Source organism: Phocoena sinus, chromosome 20, assembly GCF_008692025.1.
Source record: "Phocoena sinus isolate mPhoSin1 chromosome 20, mPhoSin1.pri, whole genome shotgun sequence".
Classification (NCBI taxonomy): domain Eukaryota; kingdom Metazoa; phylum Chordata; class Mammalia; order Artiodactyla; family Phocoenidae; genus Phocoena; species Phocoena sinus.
This window is the reverse complement of record NC_045782.1, coordinates 41,172,039-41,197,142: the sequence shown is the minus strand read 5'-3', so window position 1 is coordinate 41,197,142 and position 25,104 is coordinate 41,172,039. Positions and strand designations below refer to the sequence as shown.

At 60.7% G+C, this 25,104-nt stretch overlaps 2 protein-coding genes across 4 annotated transcripts in view; both read right to left on the bottom strand.

The window, feature by feature from the left end:
* Positions 1 to 341: 341 nt before the first annotated feature.
* On the bottom strand, positions 342 to 17,479 carry ADAM11 (ADAM metallopeptidase domain 11). The gene is made up of 26 exons (XM_032616791.1): positions 17,413 to 17,479; positions 16,777 to 16,952; positions 8,508 to 8,584; positions 8,293 to 8,359; positions 7,207 to 7,292; positions 7,050 to 7,125; positions 6,597 to 6,663; positions 6,461 to 6,528; positions 6,043 to 6,117; positions 5,891 to 5,962; positions 5,524 to 5,690; positions 4,897 to 4,981; positions 4,683 to 4,773; positions 4,515 to 4,566; positions 3,900 to 3,999; positions 3,746 to 3,817; positions 3,545 to 3,637; positions 3,092 to 3,172; positions 2,498 to 2,548; positions 2,336 to 2,399; positions 2,011 to 2,110; positions 1,683 to 1,802; positions 1,423 to 1,591; positions 1,219 to 1,333; positions 1,041 to 1,131; positions 342 to 390 (listed from the first exon to the last, which is right to left on the bottom strand). Exons 1-26 carry the CDS (start codon positions 17,477 to 17,479, stop codon positions 342 to 344), a joined length of 2,331 nt encoding a protein of 776 aa, XP_032472682.1.
* A 5,354-nt stretch (positions 17,480 to 22,833) lies between these two features.
* Positions 22,834 to 25,104, bottom strand: part of DBF4B (DBF4 zinc finger B) — a 42,418-nt gene continuing 40,147 nt past the window's right edge. For all 3 annotated transcript variants that reach the window (XM_032616466.1, XM_032616468.1, XM_032616467.1), the window contains one exon: positions 22,834 to 24,898. In XM_032616466.1, the coding sequence (XP_032472357.1) occupies positions 23,959 to 24,898 (940 nt within the window). In that variant the 3' untranslated portion in view covers positions 22,834 to 23,958. The remainder of the gene's footprint in view (positions 24,899 to 25,104) is intronic.

Genomic DNA, 25,104 nt, shown 5'->3' with positions numbered 1-25,104 from the left:
GACATGAAAGACAAAACAGATGGGACGCAGAGGTAGGCTCCCTTCCCAGGGGTTGGGGCCTGTGTGGGTGGGGGCACAGCTCCAGGGTCCACGGGGCCAGAGGTGGTCTGGCCGTAGGAAGGGCAGGAGTTAAACGACCAAGGCCTGAGGGGGTGGGTGGACTGGAGGAAGGGGCAAGGGGCAAGTTGAGGACACTTCCTGGAGTGGGGTTCTCCCACCCCTGTAGTGACAGCAGTGACAGCAAGGGTGGAGGAACCAGCCCCAGCTCCCCATCCACAGAATGCGAGGTGACGAATGAGATGGAGGAGACAGGGACAGCAGGAGGGATGGCGTGGCCGGCGTCACACTGCCCCCTGCTGGGTCGGGTCATACCTTCCTCGGCGGATGTTTCTTCAGGAGCCAAGGAGAGGACAGGCAGAGAAAGGAAAAGGAGCCATCTGTGACCTTCTCCTTCTCCCAGGGAGGGGCCTTCTGGCTCCCGGGAGACCCTTTGCCCCAGAGATGGGCCAGGGGCCCCGGGACCTAGATGCTAATGACAGGCCCAGGGAGCGCTACCAGGAATACCTACTGAACTTGGGTCCTGGGTTTGAGTCGACTGCAACTAACTCACCACATGACCCTGAGCCTCAGGTCCTCCTCTGTACACTCAGGGGTTAGACCAGCTCGAGGGCCCCAGACACGGGTGCCCACAGAGCACCGTAGGCTGGGTGGGGCCTGGGGACTGAGGACTCGGGCAGCTCCCTGCTCAGCTCCACTCTGTGGCCAGGCTGGGATGCACTGAAGCACAGGGGACCCCCATCTTCTCACATTTCAAGAGAAGCTGGAAATCAGGATTCTTAACGTAAAATCTCCTGGGTTTTTAAATGTGAGCAACCAATATTTTTAAATGTTAAGACAAGACGCTGTGGGCTGGCTTGGATTGTGATAGGCGAGCTCCGGTTTGGTTAACCTCTCAGGGAGGCCCCCTCAATTCCAACAGCCTGGGCTTCTGATAACCCCAGAGGATGCCAGGGGGTGCAGGGGCCGTGTGTGTGTCTTACTTAAATCCCCAGCCCGTGCCGCCCAGGACGATGGCTGCAACCAGGACAGCCCCGGCGATGGAGCCGATGATGATGTTGGTGCCACTGGGACCTAGGGAGGAGGGCAGGGCTCAGTTGGCAGGGACAGTCACGGAGGACAGGAAAGATGGAGCCCCACCCTGGCCAGCTCCAGCCTCACCCTTATATCTCTCCGTCTCCCCTGTGGGCAGAGACGTGGGCAGGGGGTTGTGGATACTGCAGTCCTTGCCCGTCCAGTCTGGCTGACAGATGCATTTCCCTTCATTGCTGCAGACCTAGAGGTGGGGTGGGGCCAGTAGAGGTGAGCAGGGCCCTGTCCCCACTTGTAAGCCCTTCGCCTGCTCCCTGACCTCCAGGCACCCACCCCGTGGTGGGAGCAGATCCGGTGCTCCCCGCTGCCAGGGCAGGTGCTGAAGTTGAAGGCAGAGGCTGGCAGGCAGCGATGGCCCAGGCACAGCATGTTGGGCCCGCAGGCCGTGCCGTCCTCTACGTAGCTCAGGTCTGAACCATCGGCCAGCTGCACGTGGCCACCCCTGGGGGAACAGCACAGCCGACCTCTGCCCTTGCCCCCGACCCCATCACGGCTGCAACCTCCCCTTCCCCGGCCATGGTGCCAGCCCACACCTGCAGTCCAGCTCCTTGCCCTGGTGGTAGAAAGTGACGCTGCTGATGTCTCCCCCTAAGTCCCCCAGCCGAGGAGCTCCAGAAATGTTGACACAGAGGAGGAAGCCACAGAGCACATCCCTGTTGGGGTAGTGTGGAGACAGTGGGCCCCAAGTCTGACCTCAGACCCAACAACTGACTTCATATCTGCCCTCTCCCCATCCCCTGATTTTTCACATAGTCTCCCCCTGGGACTCATAGCCCGCCCCATCTCTGAAAAAACCCTGCCCAGCCCCAGAGCCCCAGCCCCAAAACTGGGGAAGCCCAACCAGGAGATTTGACTACTCACTGTTTATTGCACTGGACCCAGCCTGACCCCTTGCGCCCACAGTTCCCACGTTCTGTCCCCTCCACATTCAGCTTCTCGTAACAGAAGCGATCAGCAGCCGCTGTAGGGAGATGATGCCAGGCATCACCCCACCCACTCCAGAACCCACCTGGGACCTCAGGCCTGCACCTCCAACACTGGCCTGACCCCAAGTCCAGCTGGGTCCCTGAGATCCTGGGGAGCCACACATCTGGTGGAAGGCATTTCAGCCAGAGCCTGTCCCCGCTCCAGCCTCTCAATTCCAGGTATTCCACAGTCCCTCTCCCATCTCCAGCCAAAGACTCACCATGGCCCCAAAGGGCCTGGCACTGCCGGTCCCGGGTTTTGCAGCGACCTCCGTAGCAGCGGCCCTGAGGGACAGACAGGAGACAAGGGACACAGACGCTGAGGACAAGAGACTACACTGAGCCAGAGACCCAGAGGGGGTAGAATCTCCACCCCATCATACCTGTTCATGATCACAGTAGTAACCATCCAGCTTGTGCAGGTTGGGGGGACACTGCGGAGAAAGGGGCTGGACTGAGTAGAGCTGACCCAGGACTGGGAGCTGAGGTTGGCTCCAGGGAAGAATAAAGGGGTGCCAAAGGCCCACCAGGTGGGGGCTCAGGTCACAGGGCTCCTCCAGGTCAAGGACAAGAGGAGGGAACTCAGACCACACATGGATTGGCAGGTCCCATAGCTTCTCCAGTCTCCCTCAGTTTCCTGCACCTCCTTCACAGGGCTGGGAGGACTGAATGCCTGGTATGTAATAAGGACTTAGAGGTTAAATAATATTATCCACTGTGATCCCTAGTAGACACCAGGCACTGCGCCAGGCACTGGGAACACCAGCTAGACTATAAATACTGGTTTAACGATTGGAGGAGCAAAGCCAGAAGGCATGAAGAACTCCTTTCTCAGATGAGAAACTGAGGCTGATCAGCGGCGGCGACTACAGCAGCGGAGAGGAGGGGCGCGCAGAACAGTCACCCAGCAGAGCTAAACGGATAGGGATAGTGGTTGCCTCGCTCGGGACTCCTTAGGGCGGCCGGGACGGACGGACCTGGCTCGAGTCCCCGGTGCAGGTCTCCGCGATGTCGCATTCGTTCACGGCCTCTCGACAGGACACACCCCGCGGCTCGTACTAGGGAAGAGATGTATTGCGGGGCTCAAGCAAGAACCACTGACCCCTCGTCTTCCCGCCTCCTCGGCCCGGCCCCCGCCCGCTCCCTGCCCACTCAGCACCGTCCCCAGGTCCGTTCACGGCTCCGCCCACCCCGCTACTTCTCAGCAGGTGCTCCGCCCCACTCCCCGTAGCTCCGCCTTCAACAGAACGGAGAGGGCCGCACGCCCAGCTCCTCCCTCCCCGTTGGCGCTTTCTTCGCGTCAAGCCCCGCCCCTACAGATTTGCCTCCAGCGGCTCCTCCTCCTTAAGTCCCGCCCCCTATCTGGACGTCCGCAGCCCAGTCCCTCCCGGTCCCCGCTCCTTCCCGTCCCAGCGGCGGGTCCCCCTCACCTTGCAGCGGCGACAGCAGAGCCCGTCGCTGCACATGGCGTCGTGAGTCAGGGTGCATTTCTTGCAACAGTTCCCGCCCGCGCGGCTGCACTCCTGAGGGACGCAGGGAGACGGCGAGCCCTGACCCTCCCCACCCAGACCCTCCCTCGCACTCACCCCTGCGTTCCCGCCCCCCACCTGGCACCAGCACTAGTCTCGCACCTGCACCGAGCCGCAGTCGCACTCCTCCCCCGCCTCCACGAAGCCGTTCCCGCACTCAGGCGGGTCCAGGAGCTGGACGGGGAAGGGGTGTCGGGAGTCTGGCCGGGACCCTGCCCAAGCCCCGCTCCCACGTTCCCAGCCCTGGGGCTGGTACCTTGAGGGGCTTGTTGAAGAGGCAGCTCCCGCCGCCCTCCTGCAGAAACTGGTTATACTCGTCGATGCTACAGCGCGAGAACTTGCGGGGTAGGTAGAACCTGGGTAGGGATGAGGGGACCGTGCCGCTAAGTCCCCGCCAGCCCACTGTCTCGTCCCTTCTCAAGACTGGGATGGGGTGCACCGGCGGACTCGGTCACCATCTCGAGGAGGCTGAAGATCTATGTGCCTGGACACTGCATGAGAATCCTCCCGCCTGCCCATCAAGGGGGAGTGGGCAGGGGACGCCGCTCCTGGCTTCTCCCCGAAACCTCAGGACTCCGGGAGTCGGAGGTTTGTGCGCCAAGGAGGGAAGGTGCCTCCAAATGAGGCTTTGGCGGTGCCCAGTGGCGACAGTGCGCACTACAAGCCTGAACAATTCGGGCGTCAGCCTGGGGAACCTATGCAGTGCGTCTCCCTATGCAGTGTCCACAGACAGCTGTGCTTCCTGGAATTCTGAGTGGTCCCGAGAGAGAGCTGGGTCTCTTGAGGCCACCGGGTCCAGAATGTCACCCAGTGCTCGCTCTAGGACTCCCTTTGCCCAAGATCCTCCCCCGTTTTGTCCCCAAGAACTCACCCAGTGTCCTCCATGATGCAACCCAGCCAGTTGTCCGGACATTTGCAGTCCCCTGAGAGGTGAGCCAGGTGAATATAAGGGAGGGTGAAGAACCGCCCCCCTCCCGTGGACAGCCTCTTCATCTCTAGAGTGTGCGTCTGGGCGGGGTGTGAGGGTCTTCACTGATACCTGCCGAGCTCCGGTGTTTATTCCACATCATGCCCAGGTTCTGTCCCAGCGTCTGGGCCAAGGTCACCGCCATGGCCCCCATGTTGTCATACTTGGGGTGAGGAAGATGGAGCACAAAGATGTCTACATCCCTCCCAAAGGCACAGGGCTCATGCCCTTCGCAGCCCCTCTCCTTCCCACCCGGCACCCCAGCCACGCCCCCCACACTGCTCACCTCGTTCACACCCCCACCCCTGGACAGCGAGCAGATGCCCCCCACGTAGGCAGCGCCACTGCTGGTGCTCTGGAAAGTTCTGCCCCTGGAAGGGAGAGGCTTGTCAGGAGAACCCACTGCCTTCCCCGTGGTGGCTCCCCTGGGCTCTGATGGGGAGACAGGTGAGCCCCCCCCACCCCGCCCTCCATGAGGAGGTGAGTTCTGCCCTTCACGTCAGTCTGTGTGACCTCAGGCAATCCCCTTCCCTTTGGATTCATTTGCCCTTAAGCCAAATGAGGGATTCCTAATAGATCATCTCTAACTGCAAGGACCTTTTATCAGATTTTTTCTTACTAGGGCATTGGAAGGGATGCCCTGAGGAAGGGATGCTGGGACCATTTGAAAGGGGAAGAGGGGACGAAGGGGAGGTTATGGGCAGAGGAAGACCACGGGTGGTAGGAAAAAGGGGCCTGAGCCTAAGATGCAGGGGAAGATGCCCAGCCACTGCTGCAAATGGCTGGGAGTAGGTACAAGGGGAGCCCAGTCCCCACACCCTGCCAGCGTGCCTGGCCCAGAGCCACGTTCAGTAACCCTGTGCACCACAGCTACCAGCAGAGGCTGGCAGGGATCATGGGGCGAGGGACTCACGAGAAGAGGTGGGTGGCATCACTGCGCTCAGGCAGGCCCTCCCGCCGGTAGACCATGAGCCGGGCCAGGGTCTCCAGGAGGTCATCCTGCACCTGGATCTTGTCCCCATCCGCCCACGTTTCCATGGCAACCAGCACGATGCGGGTATTCAGCTGTTCCTTGTACATCTGGGCCGGGAGGGGAGAAGATGAGGAGGGGGCTGGAGGGTGGGAGTGGGTGTGGGGGAACAGGGCCGGAGGAAGGTCTCAATCTGTCCCTCCAGGAAGTGGGGGTCAGAGGCTGACGGTGCCCTTGAGAGCTCACCCTGAGGATGCGTGCGGTGGCATGGGGGGCGGGAGGAGAGGAAAGGGAAGGGAGGGCTGCTCACCACATCTGCCAGGTTCACCACGGACTTGGCAAAGTTGCTGGTGAGGACCACCGACTGTCGCATCTGCTCAAACTGGGAGAGAAGAGAGTGGGCGGAGGGCCAGTCTGTTTCCAGCCCCTCCTCCCAAAGTTACTCCCAGCCTGGGACTGTACCAGCTGGTGGTCGTTGATCACAATCAGCTCCACATACTTGGTCTCACTGTGCACTGTAGGGTGGCCCCGGCGGACCTGGCGGGGGGGAGGTGGGCACTTGGAATCAGTCCCCTCCATGCCTGGCATCGTGGCCAAGCCACAGACAGACTCAAGGAGGGGCTGGACTCCAGCCAGAGACAGTGTCGGTTCCCCACTGGTGCGGGTCCCATCCAGCCTTGGTACCAGGGCAGGCAGCCTCGGTTTGCCTAGACTCTAGGGGTAGGGCCTAGGGTGGGCGCTTCCTGCCAGAGGTGGTTCCCTGGCTTCCAGCCACATCAGTCTGAGCCCTCCTTTGCCCCAGCTATGGATGGGGGTGACCTCCTGCTCCCGGCCACAGCCTCAGGCCTCTGCAGCAGGAGGTCTGTGCGGGCCCCCATACCTGCCTTTTCCTTCTCAGCCTTGGTCGGTTCGGAGAAGCAGAATGGGCAGGGGCAGCAAACAGGCAGCCTGGGGGGAGGGTGCCGGTGAGGGGGGCACAGTCGAACCCCTCCCTAGCCCCATTTTCCCTCCCTTACCTGGTTCCCTGCATCCGAGGGGGGCTGGGAGGAGAGGGGTCCGGTAAATGAGGTGGGGAAGGGGTCCCTGCAATGAGGGGATATTAGTTCTTGGGGAGGCCGACCAGATCTGCTCTGAGCCCAGTTGCGGGGGAACATCTCCAGCCCTTCCCCCCACCCCACCCCAGGGTGACCCAGAACTGGCCAGAGCTCCCATGTCGGATCTGATCTCCCAGATGCTCAGATTCCGGGGTCAAGACCTGGGGGCACCCTGAGAGACAGGGGCAAAGGACACTGGAGCCCGATGGGAGGTTACTTGGGGGACAGAGGGGACATTGGAGCTGGGGGCACGGGGGAGGGCAGTGAGGCTGAGGTTACCAAGGCAGGAGGATGAGGAGGCAGCAGTGGCCACTGCAGTGACAGCCATTGGGACGAGCGTGGCAGGGCTGTCAGAGGGGCCAGGGAGGGGCTCACCTGGAGGGTTTCCCGAGGCCTGGCCACCTCGTGGGGCTCCATGATGTAGGTGAAGTTCCCGTCAGAGAAGACCCCGCTGCAGTGAGAGAGACGCAGCTCCCCACCGTCCCCAGGGCTGGAGGCTCATCCCGGCCGCCCAGCCCCTCCCCATACTCACTGCAGCCCCTGGCAGGTGGAGAGGGCAGCAAAGGAGTTGGGGTTCCCTCGGAGCCTCCCCTGGTAGTAGCAGTGGTCTCCAGCCCCCTGGGGGAGCAGAGAGCATGAGTGGACATGCTCCCTTCCCCGCATGAAGGCAGGAGGACGGGTGAGGGCCGCTGAAGCTGCCCCGTGTGCAGGACTGCGGTCCCTGGATACACCTGGGGATCTGGAGCCCAGCTCTGCTCTGGCTCTGCTCCTAATTTGCTGTTTCACCTTGGGCAAGTTCCTAGCCCTCTCTGGGCCTGCTTTACCTCACCTACAACGTGAGGACTTCGGGGCACATCAGTGGCTCTTAACCACGAGTTGGGGCTGGTACAGGGATCGCAGACTCATTTGAGAAGAATAGCTGACGTTCATATAGCACCTACTGGGTGCCAGGCACCATTCTAAGCACTTACCACGGATCAGCTCACTTAATCAGATGAAAGCTATGGACTCACCCCCAACACACACACACCATTCCACACGCGGTGTGTTCACAGACGCCACAGCCTCTGTGGACCACCCCTGGACGCATGGTCTGTGGCTGAGGAAATGTGAGCAGCGTGTGTCCTCCTGGCCAGGCTCACAGGTCAGAGGGGACGAGCACCCCCTCCCCTCTGCTTCCTGCAGAATTACTGGTGCTCCAGTTACTGAACAGTTTGGAGGGGGAGGGCCGAGGCTATATATAGACAACCATTCATCTCTGCTTGCACCCCTGGGCCTTCAGGGCTGGGACCCTGGGGTCCCAGGCAGCCCGGAATTCCCAGGGCCTTGGTGCTGAGCAAGACGGGCGTTGCCCCAACCGCCCCCTGCCAGAAGATTCTGGGCGTGGAGCAGTGGGGGTCCTGGAATGTCTCCATGCTGGCAGACAGGCTGGCTGGGGGGTCAGCCCTCTGGAGCTGGGCGAGGGGAGCTGAGGGCTCCATGCCATTCGACAGGCCACCCCGACTCCAATCCTGGAGGAGCCAGGCCCAACCCGAGTGTAGAATATACCCCAGACCCCATCTCCACCGGCCACCTGTCCCTTCATACCACCTTCCCATCCCCTTCCAAAGGCACTCACGGTGCTGTGCTTGGTGGGCCCCTCCCGGCCGAAGTGGCGCTCCACATATTGCGAAGAGAGAAGGTGACTAGAACAGACAGAGAGGGCAGGAGGAAGGAGCGGGTCACAGTGGGGCTGGGTCCTGTTTGGGTCCCACCACAGCTCAGATCCAGGTGCCCTGCCCCAGCCAGCCTGCCCACCTGCTGCCCTTCCCCCAGACTCAAGGCCACACTCACTGGTTCAGCTCCAGGTCCAGAGTGAAGTTTGAATTGAAGGCTGGGATGACGAAACTCACCTGGGCCAGGTGGACGGTCTGAGAGAAAGTGGGGGAAGGCAGAAGGGGAGTCAACCTGGGGAGGCCTGAAGGTGGGAACTGGGGGGACTGGCCAAACCCCAGTAAGGGGAGTAGCCCTGGGGAGGGGATGGCCCAGTCCCAGCAGCTGTGGGTACCATTGATCTAGGGGGAAGATGCTTTCCTCCAAGACCCTGTTCCTTTCCTGGGGGGAGGGGCAGGAGCACGCATCCCGGGGCACAGGCCTCCCGGCTCTCTGGGTGCCAGCCCACCCTCTCTGGTGTGGCCCTGGGGCCAGTCTACGGTAGGGATGGGCAGGGGCAGCTCAGCCTGCCCACTGCCTCACGCCAGGCCCTCCCTGCTGCTGGCAGGGCCACGCTCACCCACAGGTGAACTAAAGGGAGGCCCCGAGAAGTATCACGGGAAAAAGGCAAACAGGAGATGGGGTGCAGTGTGACCCCAGGGCCCTGCTGAAGCAGGCCTCTCCCTTCCTGTCCCCCTACCTTGGCCCTGGCCTCAACTTATGGAGGAGGCCTCGTACGCTGCAGACAGGGGTGGAATGGGTTAGAAATGATCGCAGGGCTCCTGGAAGCTGGGATGATGGGCAAATGCCATCCTGTCAGGGGGAAAGAACGTGGCTCCTCTACCCCCAAGTCCATTGCCCTCTGCCTCGCCCAAAGCAGCTCATCTTTGATATTTCAATCCCATGGTTAATTTTTAAACACGTAAGTTTTCCTGATAAATTTTTCAGAGGGGCCTTTGCAGTGGGGCTGGGAGGCTCCAGGTTGTCATGGCAACGTACCAGGCCTGAGCAAGATGGCTGCCCTCCCAGGCCTGGGTGCCCAGCTACTGTAGCGGGTGCGGATTCCAGACCTGACGCTAGGTGTCTGGAGGGAAAGCGACCCCAAGAGAAGAAGGGGCAGGAGAGTCTGGGCTGAGGAGAAGTCAGCCTTCTCGGCTCCCACGTCCCCAGCCCAAGCCTCAGGTCTTACAAAAGATCTCAAAGCACAGGAAGGGCCTGAGAGGGGCTGGAGCTTTCTGTTCATCCCCATCCGTTTAAGGAGACTGAAATCCAGATCCCCAGATGAGGGGCCCACCACTGGGCTGTACAGATGTGAGGAAGTTTGTTGGCTGCCTTTCTTTCGGGGGGAGCAGGTTACAAGATGGAGGGGAGCCCCGATGTCACAAAATTCCACAGCCTGGTGCAAGTCGGCTTCCTGATCAGCCACCTAGATTTCTAATCTTCATGAGCGCTTGTATGCGCCAGGCACTGTTCTAAATACTTTACAAGTATCATCGTATTTGATCTTCACTACAACCCAATGGGATAGATACTAATGTTATCCTCATCTAACATATGGGGAAACTGAGGCACAGAGAGGTTAACTAACATGCCCATGGTCGTAAGGCTAAGAAGTGGTAGAGCTGGGATTCAAGCCTAGGGAATCAGCTTCTAGGGCCTTCTCCCCTCAACGGTGAGGTAAGATGGAAACAGCCCAGTGTCCATGAGAGGCCCTGGGAGTCAGGGTGAGGTAGGCAGCCCTCTGAGCCCCAAAGACACTGACTCACCCCACCCCAGGCTGACCGAGGCTCCAAGCTCCATCCTGAGCTCCTAGAGCATCAACCAGATTTGAAAAAGAAAGTCAAAGACAAGGAGTCACTGCTTCCCTCTCCCCACCTTGGTCTGGACCACCCCTGCCCCTGGGCCTCGACCAGCTCTGTCCCCAATACCCTAACTCCTTGGTCTGGACCATCCCTGCCCTCCCTCTCCCCTCCTGGACTTGGACTATCTCTGCTTTCCCCACCCACCCCTGTCTGGACCACCCCTGCCCTCCATCTCCCCTCCTGGGCTTGGACTATCTCTGCCTTCCCCACCCATCCCTGTCTGGACCACCTCTGCCCTCTCTTGCCCTCAGGTCTGTTCCTGCTTGTTCTTTCTGGCCCCCACTGACAAGCCTCTATCCCGGCCCCTATGCTGGCCACCCAGGAGAGCAGCCTGTCCAGGCCCCTTGCCTTGATTCCGCTCTCTAAAGTTGGTGGCCTCAGGGATAATCCAGCAACCTCTCTGAGCCTCAGATTTTCCCACTGAAAATGGTAAGATGAGCCCAGATGCAAGGCTACAAGGTTGCCTTGTGTGGCAGAGGTTGTCCTGGGCCTGGAGGATTCTGGAAGAGTCGACCCTGGTGCTTGCAGAATCTCCCCCACTCAGAAAGTCAGTGAGCTAACCCATCTGGCCTCCCCACTCTCTGTGCAGACCAAGCTGACCCCAACTCCGGGTAAAGCCCGGACCGATGCGGGAGCAGACACCAGGTGGCTTTTGTCCCCACCACTTCCTGCAGCCTGCTGAGGCCTCATCCCTCTCCTTACCTGGCAAGGCCTAACTGTGGGGCTGGGAGGCCCCCTTCTCCAGCGGGACACAGGGGTCAGGCCAGGTAGGATCCTGGGGCAGTGCAAGGGCAGCTGCTGGGACTGGGAGGCAAGCCCAGGAGGGGTTGGGGGAACCACCAAAGGCTATGGGAAGAAGAGGACGGAAAGTAGATAATGGGGCACGTTTGCCTAACCTGGCCCGATGCAGGGGCACTGGGGGGGGGGAACACCCCCTGTCTGCAGGAAGAGAAAGATCAGGCAAAGCCACCTCAGTCCGCAGGCCCTCTGTACCCCAGGCGCCCGGGTAGGGGGTTCCTGCTGGCACCAGTCTTAACCTCCCCCCACCAACCCACACACTCCCAGCCAAGCTTTCAGCCCATGTTCTATCAAATCCAAACTGCTCCTGGCCTGCATCCTGCCAGACCTGTCCCTGACCTCTCTCGCTATCCCTCAGTCCCTCCCTCGGGAGCCCCTTCTGTCCCCGACTGCTGCCCTCCTTTGCGCCCAGCTCAGCGCTGCTGGTGACCGGCCGACCGGGCCTCCACCCTGTGCCCCGTGCTTGCCTCTCGCTCCCCGGCCACTGGCTCTCACGTGCTCAGGCTCATTCGATCTCAACCTGCCCGGGCAGTCTGGTGCTCATTTTATAAACGCCAGGGAGGAACACTTGGAGGTGACTGGCCCAGGGCCACGCTTGGGAGACACTGGGTCGAGGCTCACCCTCGGGCCGGAGTTCCTGTCTCTCATGGCCGCTGTGACCACCTGGCTGCGGTGACCTCACCCTCCCCTGTCGCCAGCTGGTCCACTCTCCAGGCACCTGCTTGCCCCCCACCAGATATGAGTGTGGAGGCAAGGAGGCAAAATCCCCGCTGAAGTCCCAGAATCACAAATGCAGATGCTAGGCCTCCACCCCAGACCTACAGAATCACAGTCTCGGGAAGGGGAAGCCTAAAGATCTTTCGGGTTCCCAAACACCCCAGAAAGTTTGAACATCCAGGCGCTACCCCTCAAACAGTTACCCTGAATCCCTCCTCCCAAGCTTCCATCTCCTCCCAGGACCTTCTCCTCACCCTCGTCTGCGACCACAGGGCGTGCACCCACCCACCCCACCTGACAGGGCTTCGGCCCCTCTCTATCCCTGGGACCTAGGGCACATCGATTTCTTTGGTCACTGATTCAATTCTTCACAGGGGCGGCCTTTAGTCCCCTGGGGTTCGGGCTACACCCACCTTTTTCCTTGCCCAGGGGCTCAACACTTATGTTGAAGGAAAGGCATCAGAAGGCCTGAGTGAGCTGCTTACCCTCTCTGAGCCTCAGTTTCCCCACTGGTAAAATGATGCTGTCATGGGGACTAAATGAAAGCCCTTTTAAATGTGTTTTTCTCACAAGGATTAGTAATATAATAATCAATGAAAAAGGAAGTGTAAATGTTCCAGCTGAACAGGGCTTTGAGGCACTGGAGAAACCGCGTGGGCTGGTGGTGGCAGAGGGGGAGGAGACAGAGAGGCAGGAGCCCCACCTGGGAGAAATCCCTGCCTTCCCAGCCCTGGTCCCCCAGGATGCACCGAGCCTGCACTTTTCGGCAGGACAGCGGGAGTCCCAGATAGTGAGAACAGTTGGACCAACTTCCGATAATGGGATTTGACCTAAATGCTTGAGGACAGAGGGACTCCTTACAGGGTCATTAGTCTCTCTGGGGACAGACTCTGGGCAGCTGGGTCCCTCCAGGCAGCCAGGAGGGGTGCTTTGGTGAGGCCAAGCCCACAGGCTGGAGTCTGGCTGGGGAGGGCTCAAGACTCCTGCCACGTTGCCTCTCCCCCAACCCTGCACGGAGTCTGACAGGTAACCCCAAATGCCCTGGCTCCTGTTCCTGACACCCAGCCCTCCTGCCACACCTGGCCCCGGACACTCAGGAGGCCAGATGTTGAACATCTGCTCCTGCCGGATCCCAGGCAGGACACCTGCCACCCATCATCTCCTCTAATCCTCACAGCAGCCTGGGCGAAGTAGAGACTTACTGTTACCCCCACCTCATGGATGGGGAAGGTGGGGTTCAGAAGGCTTGCCAGGCCACTCAGTCAGAAGCAGGGGAGCCAGGACCCACTGAGGCTGTCCCGCGCCAAAGCCACAGGTACAGCCTTTCAAATGGAAGCTGAGCTTCCTGCATGAACTCTCCCTCTGCCCAACCTCATGGCAGGGCTCGTTCAGGGCCCACCCTGGAGCAAGCTGGGCCCAGCACAAATCCTTCCAGCCACCAGCCCCCTCCCAGGAACCCCCTCCTGCCTCTGATCCCAGGTCAGAGCTGTGACCTTGGCCCAGGTCAGGTACTAGGGCTCCAGGCACAGGCCCTGTGGCTTCCTGCCCGTGACTGCCATCTTGCAAGGGGCTGGGGACTGAGCCTTGCCTAACTGCCCCCCACTCCTCCTCAGCAAGAAAACGCAGACACCACAGCACACGCCCTCGGTTAAGGGCTTTCAGGTGGCAAATGCTGGTCTGGGCAGCTCTCACAGGAGCTCAACCCAGTTACTGAGGTCCCCTCTGCCAGCTGACTCCTGGGCCTGGGACCCTCCACGCCCCCGTTCACTAACTCACATCCTGCCCTCTCCTTGGTTCTGAAGGAGGCTGGGTTTTTCAGGGGGAGGCACAACCTGCACAGCCGCTTCGTGTGGATTAGAAAAAGGGTCCCTTCAGAACACATGCAGCCTCACGAGTCCTCCGATCCATTCAGCCCACTGGCCCGGGCACCCTTGTGCAGTGAACACTGAGGCCCTGCTTGTTCTTCCGCCTCACACCCAGCTGCAGGCTCCCTGTGATCCCAGGTTTCTACACTTCCAGAAGCTCCCCGACCTCTCGGCCTCAGGCCTAGCCTGTTTCCAAACTGGACAGAAGTGAGATGTTGAGAGCCGTGGCAAGGAGGGCAGAGTCCCCTGGGCCTTTCTTTGCTGTACCCTTGCGCGAGGGGCCGGCATGCACTGGCTAAGAGGGCTGCCCTGAAAATCAAGCTTGACCATGCTGCTTAAGTGCTGAGCGACCTGGGGTAGTTACTTCACCTCTTTGTGCCTGTTTCCCCATCTGTGAAATGGGAATAATAATAGCCCCACCTCCTGGAGTTGTGATGCGGGTGAAATAAATTAATAACATAGAAAGGTAGAACAGTGCCTGTCCCATTGAGGGTCCAGTAAATTGTAATTTCTCTAGCTTCGAACTCCTTCCTGGACTGCTTCGCTCTCCCTGGTCCCCCCCCTCACAAAAGCCAGGAGTCTTTCCCCATCACTACCTCCTGGCAGTGGGTGGGTCTGAGATCAACGTTCTCATCATCCTGATTTGAGGGATCCGGGCTCAGAAAGGTGCTGGCCCAAGGCCAGAGCAGGTGAGCACCCTGGTTCCCACCATCCCAGCCCTGCCGGCCAGCATGTGCCCCCAAACTTGTCACATGACCCACAGCAGATGGAGATCTTGCTGCTGACCCAAGACCTTGTTTGGCCTGAGATCCCAAATGGGTACAAGAACTTCAGACAAAACCACACGGCAGCAGGGTGGGACACTTCCTGTGGGGACGTTGGGCTCAAAGCTGCACGGGCTCCACCATCGGCCCCTGAGGTTCTGAGGCCAGAAGTGCTCCAGGGAGAAATGCCAAGTGGGAGCTAGAGGGGCCTCCTTCCGGGCAGGTGGGAATATTCTGGACATATCTTTGTCTCCCCTGGCCTTCCTCCACCTTGTGCTGGGCTGGGCGGTGGGGGGGGGAGGTTGGGAAATGCCCCCCCACCCCCACCCCCGTGCCAAAACCCAGAGAGTGCCTGGAGGCAGAATGGCACTGTGGGAAGAGCCCTGCTCTTGGAGAAGATCACCCCACTGATTGAGATCTCATTGACTTTGGGCAAGTTACTTAATCTCTCTGAGCCGCAGTTTGCTCATCGCAAAATGGGCAGACAAAAGTTACCCGCCTGACGGAGCTGTAAGAATTCCACCCCAGGGGAAAGTGGTGTACAGACAAGTCAGGACGATGAGTGAGCCTCATCGGGAGGCCGCAGGGAGGTCCCAGGGAAGGCTCAGCCCCAGAGAGATCCCCGCTGGAAGCGACCGTGACCACTGCCCCACAGCTCCACAGAAGCTCCACTCCCACCCTCCAGACACCCGGTTGGGCTTATTCAGACTTGGTCACTCACACACTGTAACACATGCACACATGCCACCCACTCACCCAGCAGAGACACCCAGAGAGACTCCCCCATCCTCTGCATACTCAACCCATCCAGTCCCAGCGCACCGATCCCCATCTCCCCACCGTCACAGGTACCACCATACCTCAGACTCCTGCCCCCACTCTTTCTCTTCAGGAAGGACTAAGCTGAAGGAGCACCCCCTCTTCATCCTTCCCTGGCCCCCCGGCTTTCCCTCATCCCTGTCCTCTGACCCCACTGTGGTACCACCCCATCCTCCAATCTGGACATCCCCTAAGACACCAGTCAGACTCCCAGCAGCCAGGAACGGCAGCCAACTCCCAGCCAACACAGGCTTGGGGTGCACGGTTCACAGGTAGGGGGCCACCAAGGAAGAAAGTCAGACCAAGGGCCAAACCCAGCCAGGACACCCTATCCCTGGCCCTGGGACCATCCCGACTGCCCATCTATCACCTGCCAGGGAGCCTGGGCAGGCCCCAAAGGCAGCCTCCACCGCCTTCCCCTTCCTCCCAGCCCACCTCCCCCCACCCCTCCCCATCTTCACCAGGCCTGCCCGCTCAGGACCATTAACTACCCCTCCCCCACTCAACACTGCCCTGAGTGATGGTCCATCTATTATGCATGCCGCCTTCCTGCTCCATTCCATTTCCCCGAGTACCCCCACCCCCCCCCACACCCGGCAACGCCACAGCCCCCTCCACCCCCCCAAGGGCTTTTAACCAAGTACATTAGGCAGGGCCAGAAGCCAGTCTGACAGATGTCCGCAATGTTAGCCTCCGTTTCCCTGCTTCCTCCCTCAGCCCAGCCCAATTTACCTCCCACCACTCCCAGCTGCCCAAACTTCCCAGACCTTGATTGTACTCGTCTGAGTCTCTCTCCTCCTCCTATTTCTGCCAGGCCTTTGCCGTCCTGCCCTCGCCGACCCCTTGGCCTGGCTAACTTTCAGCTTCCAGCTCCTGGAGAGCCTAGGCATGCTGAATGAATATTCCATCTGGTGATTATTATTCACATGATATTAATTAATTATTAATTGCAATTAATCTCCTTCATTCCCAACCTTCCTCAGGGAGGCAGGGGGCGCCTGGCAGCTGAAAGGGACAGCGGGTGAGTGGAGTGGGCATTTGTGAGTGAGCTTGGGGCCTCGAACATTTTCCCAAGGCCCACCCACAGCGAGAACAGAAAGGAGAACAACAATTCGATCAGGGCACAGGGGGAAACTGAGGCAGAAGCAAGCACTAAGCTGGTCCCCAAGAAAGCCCACTGAGGGTGGCTGTGGCGGGCACCCAGCAGCCCTAACCCCTGACTGGCCTCTTAGCTGCTTCTTCCTGCCTCTCACTGCCCTCCCCAAGCCCCATCTGGTGTAGGACGGCTTGCTTTGGCAGGAGAGGGGGCTGGCGGAAAGCTGACCAAAGCTGGACTGAGCCCTGGACCTTCTGGGTCCACTGAGGGCAGGGGATCCACACCCTGATGGGAGGGGGCCTGGAGAGGGGCAGGTGTGTGCTCCCACTAGTGGGCTCCAGCACCCCCTTGGTAGCCCATTGTACAGAAGGGGAAGCTGCAGGAGCCGGGTGCTGGGGAGGCAGGCGCCCAAGCCCTGGCTGCCCCGTGGTCTCCCCTGGGCTCTAAGGCCTGCTCCAGCCCCCTGGCCTCACTGCCGGCCCCACTCACCGGGCCACCAGGAGGCTCCTGGCGGACCCTGGTGTCCAACTGCTGCTTTCGGACCTCTCCCCCGGAACTCTCCCCCACCAGACGGCTGGGCTCTGTGACCTCCGGGTCTTCCGGGCCCCCCAACGGGGGAGAGACCCTCCAGCGCAGAGCTCCGGCGGAACCCCGGGTCCCCACACCTGGGGAGAAAAGGGCATAGCTGCAGACAGATGCCCACCATGGGGCAAGAGACGGGAATGGGGTGGGTACGGCACGCCCATCCCCCACTCTGATGTGGCCCCTGGAACCCTGGGGGGATCTGGGTGGGAGGATCTGCTGCCCTGCCGAGGCAAGAACCCGATGGGGAGGGGGCCAGGAGCTGCACTCCAGCCCGACCGTCACGACTGCCCCCCCACCAAAGCCTCAAAGACCTGCAGAGTCCGCCGGCCGGCGGCAGGGGGCTGGCCGCGGTGGGGGGCAGATGTGGACAGGTGGGTGCATGCACCCTCCCTCCCTCCCCCCCCCCACGCCCTCCCGCGCTCTGGACCTGCTGTCACCCCGAGCACTGCAGGAAAATGTGGCTGCAGCAGAAACCGCCGCAAAACCCGGGGCGGGGGCAGGGAGGGGGCGCCGAGGCCGGGCCAGGCGGGGGTCACTCACCGGGCGAGGGGAGCAGCGGCAGCAGCAGCAGCAGCGCCGCGAACGCCCAGCGCCGCAGCCGCCTCATGGCTCGTTCATAAACCTCCGGGTCCGGGGGCTGCGGCGGCGAGCTGCGCGGCGCGGGCGGGAGGAAGGGCGGGCGGGGAGGCGCGGGCTGCGGGAGCCGCGGGCGGGGGCGCCGGGCAGTCGGGAGAGGGGCGGGAGCGGTGCGCGGGCCGGCGGCTGCGGCGACGGCGGCAGGGAGGACGCCCGGCTCAGCGCGCTCCGGCCGCGGCCATCCCGGCGGGGCTGCGGGCCGGGTTAAGAGCCGAGCGGCGAGCACGTGAGCCGAGGGCCCGCCCCCGCCCCCCGCGGCCCCCACCCCCACCCCCAGCTAGGCAGGGCCGGGGCCGCCGCGACGGGAGGACAAAAGAGGCGCCGCCCGGGACCAGCCTTCCCGCCCCTCCTCGGCCCCCTCGGCAGGTGCAGGGCTGGGCGCACGCGGTTTCCACCTCGCGATCCCCTCCTCGGCTGCCCTTGCTTGGGGAGCTCCGAGGACCCGTCGATTCATAGGGGGAGGGAGGCAGGGTACAGAGGGACCCCCGGGCTCTGATCTGGTGACGGCTCTTCTGGGGACCCGCGCGATCGAGGTGCGGGGGCGTGGCTGCCCCGCCTGGGGTCACCCCTCTGGCTTCGTACCCGGGAGAGGGCTTCCCTGGACCCAGCCCCCAGAGCCCTGCTCCACTGAAGGCTATTGGAGCTGGGAAGGCTGAGGCCCCAGGGATGGAAGCGAGGGGCAGGGGCTCTTGCGTCCAACCCAACTCAGTGCCTGTGGGATCTCTCTCGGTGGAGTAGGGCACTGCTGGGTCCTTTCAAACGCTTGGGCCAGACCCCTTTCCATCCAGCAGCCTCCTCTGGGCGAATGATGCCCTTGCCTCCAGGAGGGCTTCAGGCATTGCTGTCACCGGGGGGTCCTCCCCTCACTGGGCTGAGTCCCTCACACAGGACACCTCAATTCTTTCCCCTTCCCCTAAATAGATAAACTAGCCAGGTAATTTACATGAGGTTAGCATGTCCAATTTCTGTCCCTCCCTTGCCAGCCCACATCTTTGAGGAGCAGAAGATACCTCTGCAGCCCCAGCCTCCCCTCTCTCGCCAAACTAGGTTGCCCTGTCTATAGACCATCTGGCCTCCCAACCTACCTCCCCAGCTGTGCCCTCAGCTCAGCTCCCAGGTTCCTGGGCAAGGTGGGTGCCCACACTGGGGGCTTGGGATCTCTGACCCCTGCTAGGAATCCTAAGAGTCAGTGATGGGTTAAGGTGTGGTAAGACGCGTGAGCCCCGCTGGTGAGGCCTCACCCTGACTTTGTGCCCCAAGTCAGAGCATCCTCACACCCACCCTGGGAGACCACAGATCACTGAGGAGCAGGAATGGAGGCAGGGATCCCCTTGCTGGGTCCTCTGCTTCCCCAGGGACCCAGGGCCTCTGCCAGGGAGGGAGCGGCCTCTGGCTCATGACAGGCCCCCCCAGCTCTATTTTAGGCCCAGGAGAGGTGAGAAGGTGATTTCCCAGGAGGCGCTGACATCAATGCTGGGAACAGGGTGACTCCCCCTCCCCCCCATCCAACCACCTGCCATTCCAGACCCAGATGCTCAGCAAGTCTGAGTCGATTGTTCCTTCATCCTGGAGACATCTTGGAAACCTCCCCCGGGGTGTAGGGGCTCTGAGGAATTAGGACCTACTGTGTGATATTCCCTGGAAGCCCACAATTATCCAGGAGGGGGAGACTGTGTTTCTCATTTTACAGGTGGGGAAACTAAGGCTCCAAGAGGCTACGCGAGCCTCCCAAAGTCAAACAGCTGGTCGGTGAGAGGTACATCCCATATTCCAGGGTCCCCCTCCTCCCTGGCCACCCCTATCCCCACCCCTGCCTTCTATCTGGGACCTAGAAGGGACTGGCCCATCTGGTCCATCTATCCCACCCTCTACCCCTTTGGTTGGCACCCCAGACACCACCAGGGTGAGTCTGTCCTACCTTACCCTCGCCACGTTACACGGCCTCCCAGGGTTTCATTTCACCATGGAGGGCTTTGGGCCTGTGGGAGTCTGGATCCCCTCCTGCAACATGCCCAAGACCACACAGAGACCCCAGTCTGTGGCCCGGACCTCCTAGGCTGAAGCACATTCCTACAACTTCTGTGGCCCTGGTTCCTTGGTCTTCCTGGTGGGGAGATCTTGCTGGTCCTGAGTGACACGTCTCCCGTGGCTTTCTGGGCCAGCTCCCCTGGAGCTCAGTTGTAGGCCCCACTGGCCTCCAACAGCCCCTTATCTCTCTGGGTTCCCAGCTTTGAGCACACCCAGCTGGACAGCTTGACCTTCCCTTGACCATACTCCACTCCCCACCCAAGTCCCCTCCTCCCCATCTTGTCCTCAGTGGCAGCTCTGCTACAAGCTGCACGCCACTCCCAAGCAGGAGGCTTGCTTCAATTCCCTCATGCAACCTCCTGCCTGACGTCGGGGGTGGCGGCTGTAGACAGCTTCTCCTCAGGCTGGGACTTCACAAGAGTAGGGATTGCCGCCCCATCCTACTTGGCCCCTGATAGCAAGGATGGTTTTCTCCTTAGATGGGGGCCCCTGAGGGCAGGGCCTGTGTCTCCCCCTCAAACAGGGGTTGGTTTCCCTGGGGGAGTGCTCACCCTAACCCCACAGCTATGGTGGGCTCCTTTGGACCCTCTGCCCACCACTTGTTTCCCCACGCAGCAGAAATCAGAGGTTGGTGGCCACCGCTGTCTTGATGCCATCCTCGGGCCACCCTCTGGGGAGATGTTAGGCTCTGGTCCCCACCCCCAGTCCTCTCTCAGGAGCCCCCCTACCATCAGGAGGCTGCGGCCTCCTTCCCTGTACAGTCTTCCTGCCCTTCAGCCAATTTTCCCCTCAAATATTCCTGCACAGGGGCGAAGCTGGGCTTATGTGGGACCAAGACCTAGTCCCAGCAGCAGCTGCAGGTAAGGGAGGGGTGTCTGCTGCCTCCGCCCTGGGGCGGCATGGTGGGCAGGGATTCCTGCCAACAGAGGCAGTCTAGGCCCCTTGCCTGGTCTGCGAGGCCTGCAGCAGAGACCACGCCAGGCAAGGGGGCAGGGTGGTGAGGTGAGTAAGAGTAGGACTCAGGGCTCCAGGCAACCCACTGGGGTCCCAATCCTGGTTAATCGCCGTGTGACCTTGAGCGAGTCCCGCAACCTCTCTGAGCCTCAGTTTCCTCATCTGTGAAATGGGGGGTAAAAAGTCTTCCCCGCAGTGTTGCAGGGGAGATAAATGAGTGGATGGGCCTCAGGTGCTCAGAGCAGTGCCTGGTGACAGAAGGGCTCACTCACCCTGGGCTCGCACTGTTCATGTTGCCCTTACGGTGCCAAGGAGGAAACCAGCTCCTGGCCGTTGTCCAGGACCCAAAGGACTCCTTTATGGCTTGGGGGCCTCGGGGTCCTCTCTACCCAGCATGTGGGGAGACTGTGCCTAATGACATGATACTGAGGGGTGGGGGGTGGAACAAGAAGTTCGTTCTGCTTCCTCCCAGGTCCCACCCAGTGCTGTGTCCTTTCCACCAGGAGAGGACCGTTCTTGTCGTCGGAATATCCTTCCGAGGGAAGCCTCAGCTCCTCCCTCTTGGTTGTCTGGGCGGCCCCCTCCTTTAATCTCTGAAGCTCTGAGGCCTCGCCTCAGGGAGGAGTTGGAGGTGCCTAGGGTGCCAGAATCCTGGGGACACCCATCCTTTGAGAGGTTCACAGTGCACAAATGCAGTCGTGCCCCTGGGGGGCCAACAGTACGCCCACCCCGCTGCCCCTCCTGTCCCACGCAAGGGATCCTCCTGGAGTTCTGGGGAACCGGCTGTTGGAAAGTGGGGCGCCCAGGGGTGGGGTGTCTCACAGAGCCCCTTAGCAGCTTCATCCACAAATTTACACTGGAGACGGGGCTATGGGTCAGAGAGCCATCATGGGGTGGGAGAGGAGTGAAATTCATCCCTGGTGAAATGTCTAGAAGGCAGGCCTCGCAGGTGTGTGTGTTGGTGGGGGGATGTAATAATAAGTTAGTTTGCTGAGTGTTTACCACGTGCTAAGCACCTCGCTGACACAAGATTTAATTCTTACTTCCTGGTGATGTGGCAATGACAATTACTTCCATTTTTCAGATTAAGAAAACTGACTTTCAGGAGTTTGCCCAAGGTCACAAAGTGGCAGGATCTGGATTTAAACTCAGGCCTGCGTGGCCTGAAGGCTACAGGGTTCGTGGAAAATATGAAAGCTGTGCCTTGAAGAGTGGGCATTCTGGCTGTTTTGGAGGGTCATTCTAGGTCAGGGCCCAAGAGTGAGGACACGGGGCTGCATTGCCCGCGATGGTCTGGCTGGACAGGGTCTGAGATGGAGGGGATGGGGAGGACAGGGAGGCAGGGAGCACTGTCAGTAGGGAGAGTGCACAGGAGGGCCCTGGGGCTGGCGGAGAAAACAGGAGAGACGTATGACGAAGTGGGCAGGGGATCCAGGCTCGGACCAGAGTCCCTCTGTGGTGGCAGCAGGACAGGAGGGACGCAGGGATTCCTAGGAGGTTATGGTATTTTATTATCGGAGGAAGGACACTTGAAATCATCTCAAACAAGCCCCCTCACTTAAAGATCAAGGTCAAGCAGCACCTACCTGTCCTGGCTCGGACCTCAGACGTCCTGGGTTCCTCTCAACTTATATCCTGGAGGCCAGAACAGAGACATGGCTGTGGAGAGATGTTACCTTGGGGCTTGACCTGGCAGAGATGTGATGTCCAAGGTCACATGAAATTGTTGAAATGGGAGGGGAATTCCATACAGTTGGATGTGAGGTCCTGGGCAGATGGTGATGAAGGTATTAGGACCCGGTGCATCGGTTTTGGAGTGAGTAGCATGTGAGGCTATCAGAGGTCTCAGAAAGGGGTGGGGGAGCTCCCCACCCAGAGTGGCAGAGTCATGGGAAAGGCAATGGGGGACAAGGCACGCCCATGTGTCACAAAAGGAAAGGGATGCACCCATCAGGGAGCTCAGAAGGAAGCTACTGTCTGGGCCCCAGGGAAGGGGAGAGGGCCTGGAGCAGAACGCTCATTAGGGCGAAGGAGTTTCTCTGGGAGTGGGCGGCGAGCATGCCCTCGGCAGGCGACCACTCAGTGGGCAGCAGGGCCAGTGAGTGACCTGAGCAGACTGGACAGGCACGGCCCCACCTCCCTGCAGCCCTCAGGAGGGTGGTGGCACCCACACATGCTCTCCCACTTGCAGGAGGCACCCGTCCTTTTTACCAGTTGTTCTGTCTGTATCTGCTGGGCTGTCAGACTGCTCAGGTCCCTGGAGGGGAGATCAAGGCCCGACACACATACTCCAGCCCCCCATCTTTGCTATTTGTTATTAACAAATTTATTTTACATCTCCTGAACCAAGATAATTGTGAAATTTAACAGGATGGCATAAAAAGGACAAACATGACCTCTATGAGGGTTGCACACATAGTTGCTCTATTTCCAAACTAACAACTCAGGTCCTCACCTGCAGGTAGGCCCCCCTTTCTTCCTCCAAAATGAGATACAGAATAGCACCAGCCTTCTGGTAGCTCCCACATTTAAAGAGAGAAACACACAGAGGCAGAGAAGGGTGAGAAGAACCACAGTACAAAATGTTAAAAAAAAAAAAAAAAAGTGGCCAAAGAATCGATAGCAAACTCATCTCTGTCTCCAGATTAATGGCTTGGCTGAAAGAAATGGGGGGAGGTCCTTGGGGAAGGAGAGAGGGAGGAGGGTGATTGCAGAAGTTGGCAGGTGAGCCACTGACACTGGAACTGAACTCTGGGTGGGCAGCCAGAGCTGAGCGGCAGGGAAGAGCTGAGAGGGTCCCCAGAGTGGGCTCTGGCTACATCCTGGGCTCAGGGGAGAGGTCAGTGCTGGGCCCCCACTAAGTGCAGCAGGGAGGGAGCTCTGGAAGTGGCGCAGCCGAGCCCCTCCTCTGCTTCATATGTTCCTGAGGATCTGTGTGCACCAGCGTGGGGGGTTGGGGGAGGGGACAACACGCAGGCAACTCAGAAAGCAGGAGAGCCACACGCTTGTGGGAAAGGAGGCTGGGGGGGGGGGGTTGTGAACACCGACAACTAACCCGCTTGGCTCTGCAGAGCAAGTGCCTGCAGAGGGACGGTAAGCCAGGCCAGGGCGCCTGCTGCTCTAGCTTCCCTGTGGGCCCTCCCTATGCCAACCTTGCCTCTGCCTCCTGGCCTGGGCAGCTGGCCGTGGCTGCACAAGCCATGGCTGGAGGAAGGGGAGAGGGCAGCCCCCAGCCCAGACCCTCTTGGTCCCACCTGAAGACCTGGCGTGTGTGAGGACTGGCCCCGTCAACCCCACAGAGCTTGGCCATGACCACACCTGTTCACGTGGACTTCAAGGGCCAGGCCCCAGGCGCAGCTCCTCCCCGTGTGCCCGGTCAGCCCGGGCTGGGTATGCAGCACTCGGCAGAGGTGGAACTTGCCCTGAGTCAGGAGCTGTCTGGTCCCAGAGCTGCGTGCCTGGGGGGACTCACAGGAGTAGTTCTCTGTTGGCACTGGGCTGGGGTTGGGACTGGGAGACAGGGAGAGGCTGGGGGGTCCAGGACCATCGGGAGCGGCTGGCCCCCCGGCTGGCTGGAAGGGGCGGGGGCAGAGAGGTAGCCTGGCTCTCTGCAGGTCCTCCTGGGGTCTGTGTGCCCGCAGCTGAGTGCAGGTGGGCTGGCAGCTGGCCTGAAGCTGCGGGGCCGCCGGGGAGCTGCTCAGCCTGCTGGGAGACAGGGCCAGAGCCTGCGCACTCAGAATCCTTAGATCCTGGGGGCCATCCTCCCCCAGGCCAGGGGGCCTGTGTGGCCCAGAACTCTGCTGGCCTGTCTGTGGGCTGCCCGGGAAAGGGGCCCGGGAGGGACAGGCATGTCTGCTGGTGGCACACGGGCTGGAGGGAGGCCAGAGGCCTGGGCTCATGGCCTGGAAGGGGAAGGGAGGGAAGATGCTTGCCACTGGTTGTCCTGGTGCCACAGGGGCTGGGGGCTCTCGGGACGAAGAATGAGGCCTGTGGCCAGGACACCCCTGGCCTCTTCTCGGCATTGCCACTGGGGAACTGAACCTTCCGCTTGTGGCCAACAAGTGCCAGGTCTGGGCCAGAGGAGAGTTCAGCAAATCCAGAGCTGGTCAGCAGGCACTGGTAAGCAGGGCTCCTGGACACTGGTGTCTCTTGGGGGTCCACAGAGACATCAGCCGACCCTCCCGGCTCCTGGTGGCTTGCTATTGGTCCAGGGATCTTGCCAGCCTCCACAGGTTCAGCTGGTGCTTTCATGCCGCCCACTGTCCCATCTTGCTCTGAGGCACCTGGGGCCTGGTGATCGTCTTCTTTCCTCCTCCTGGGAGATGCTGCCCTGAGATAGGATGGCTGGCTGGGAGGCGGAGTCTCAGGACACGGAGGGTCACAATCCGAAGCCAAGGAGCCTGGCTGCCTGTGGGGATAAAAGCACCCAGCGGGCCATAGCGTTCAACTCCAGAGCAGGTGGCAAGCTGGGGTCCCCCCGGGCTGAGGCTGGGGCCGAGGGCAGAGCGGGGGCCTTCTGTGTTCCGGTTGTGCTGAAGACAGCTGGCCACTCTGGGTCCCTGTGAGAGGCCCGTTCTTGGCTCTGCGGCCTGTGCTCGGGGCTGGCCGGAGGAA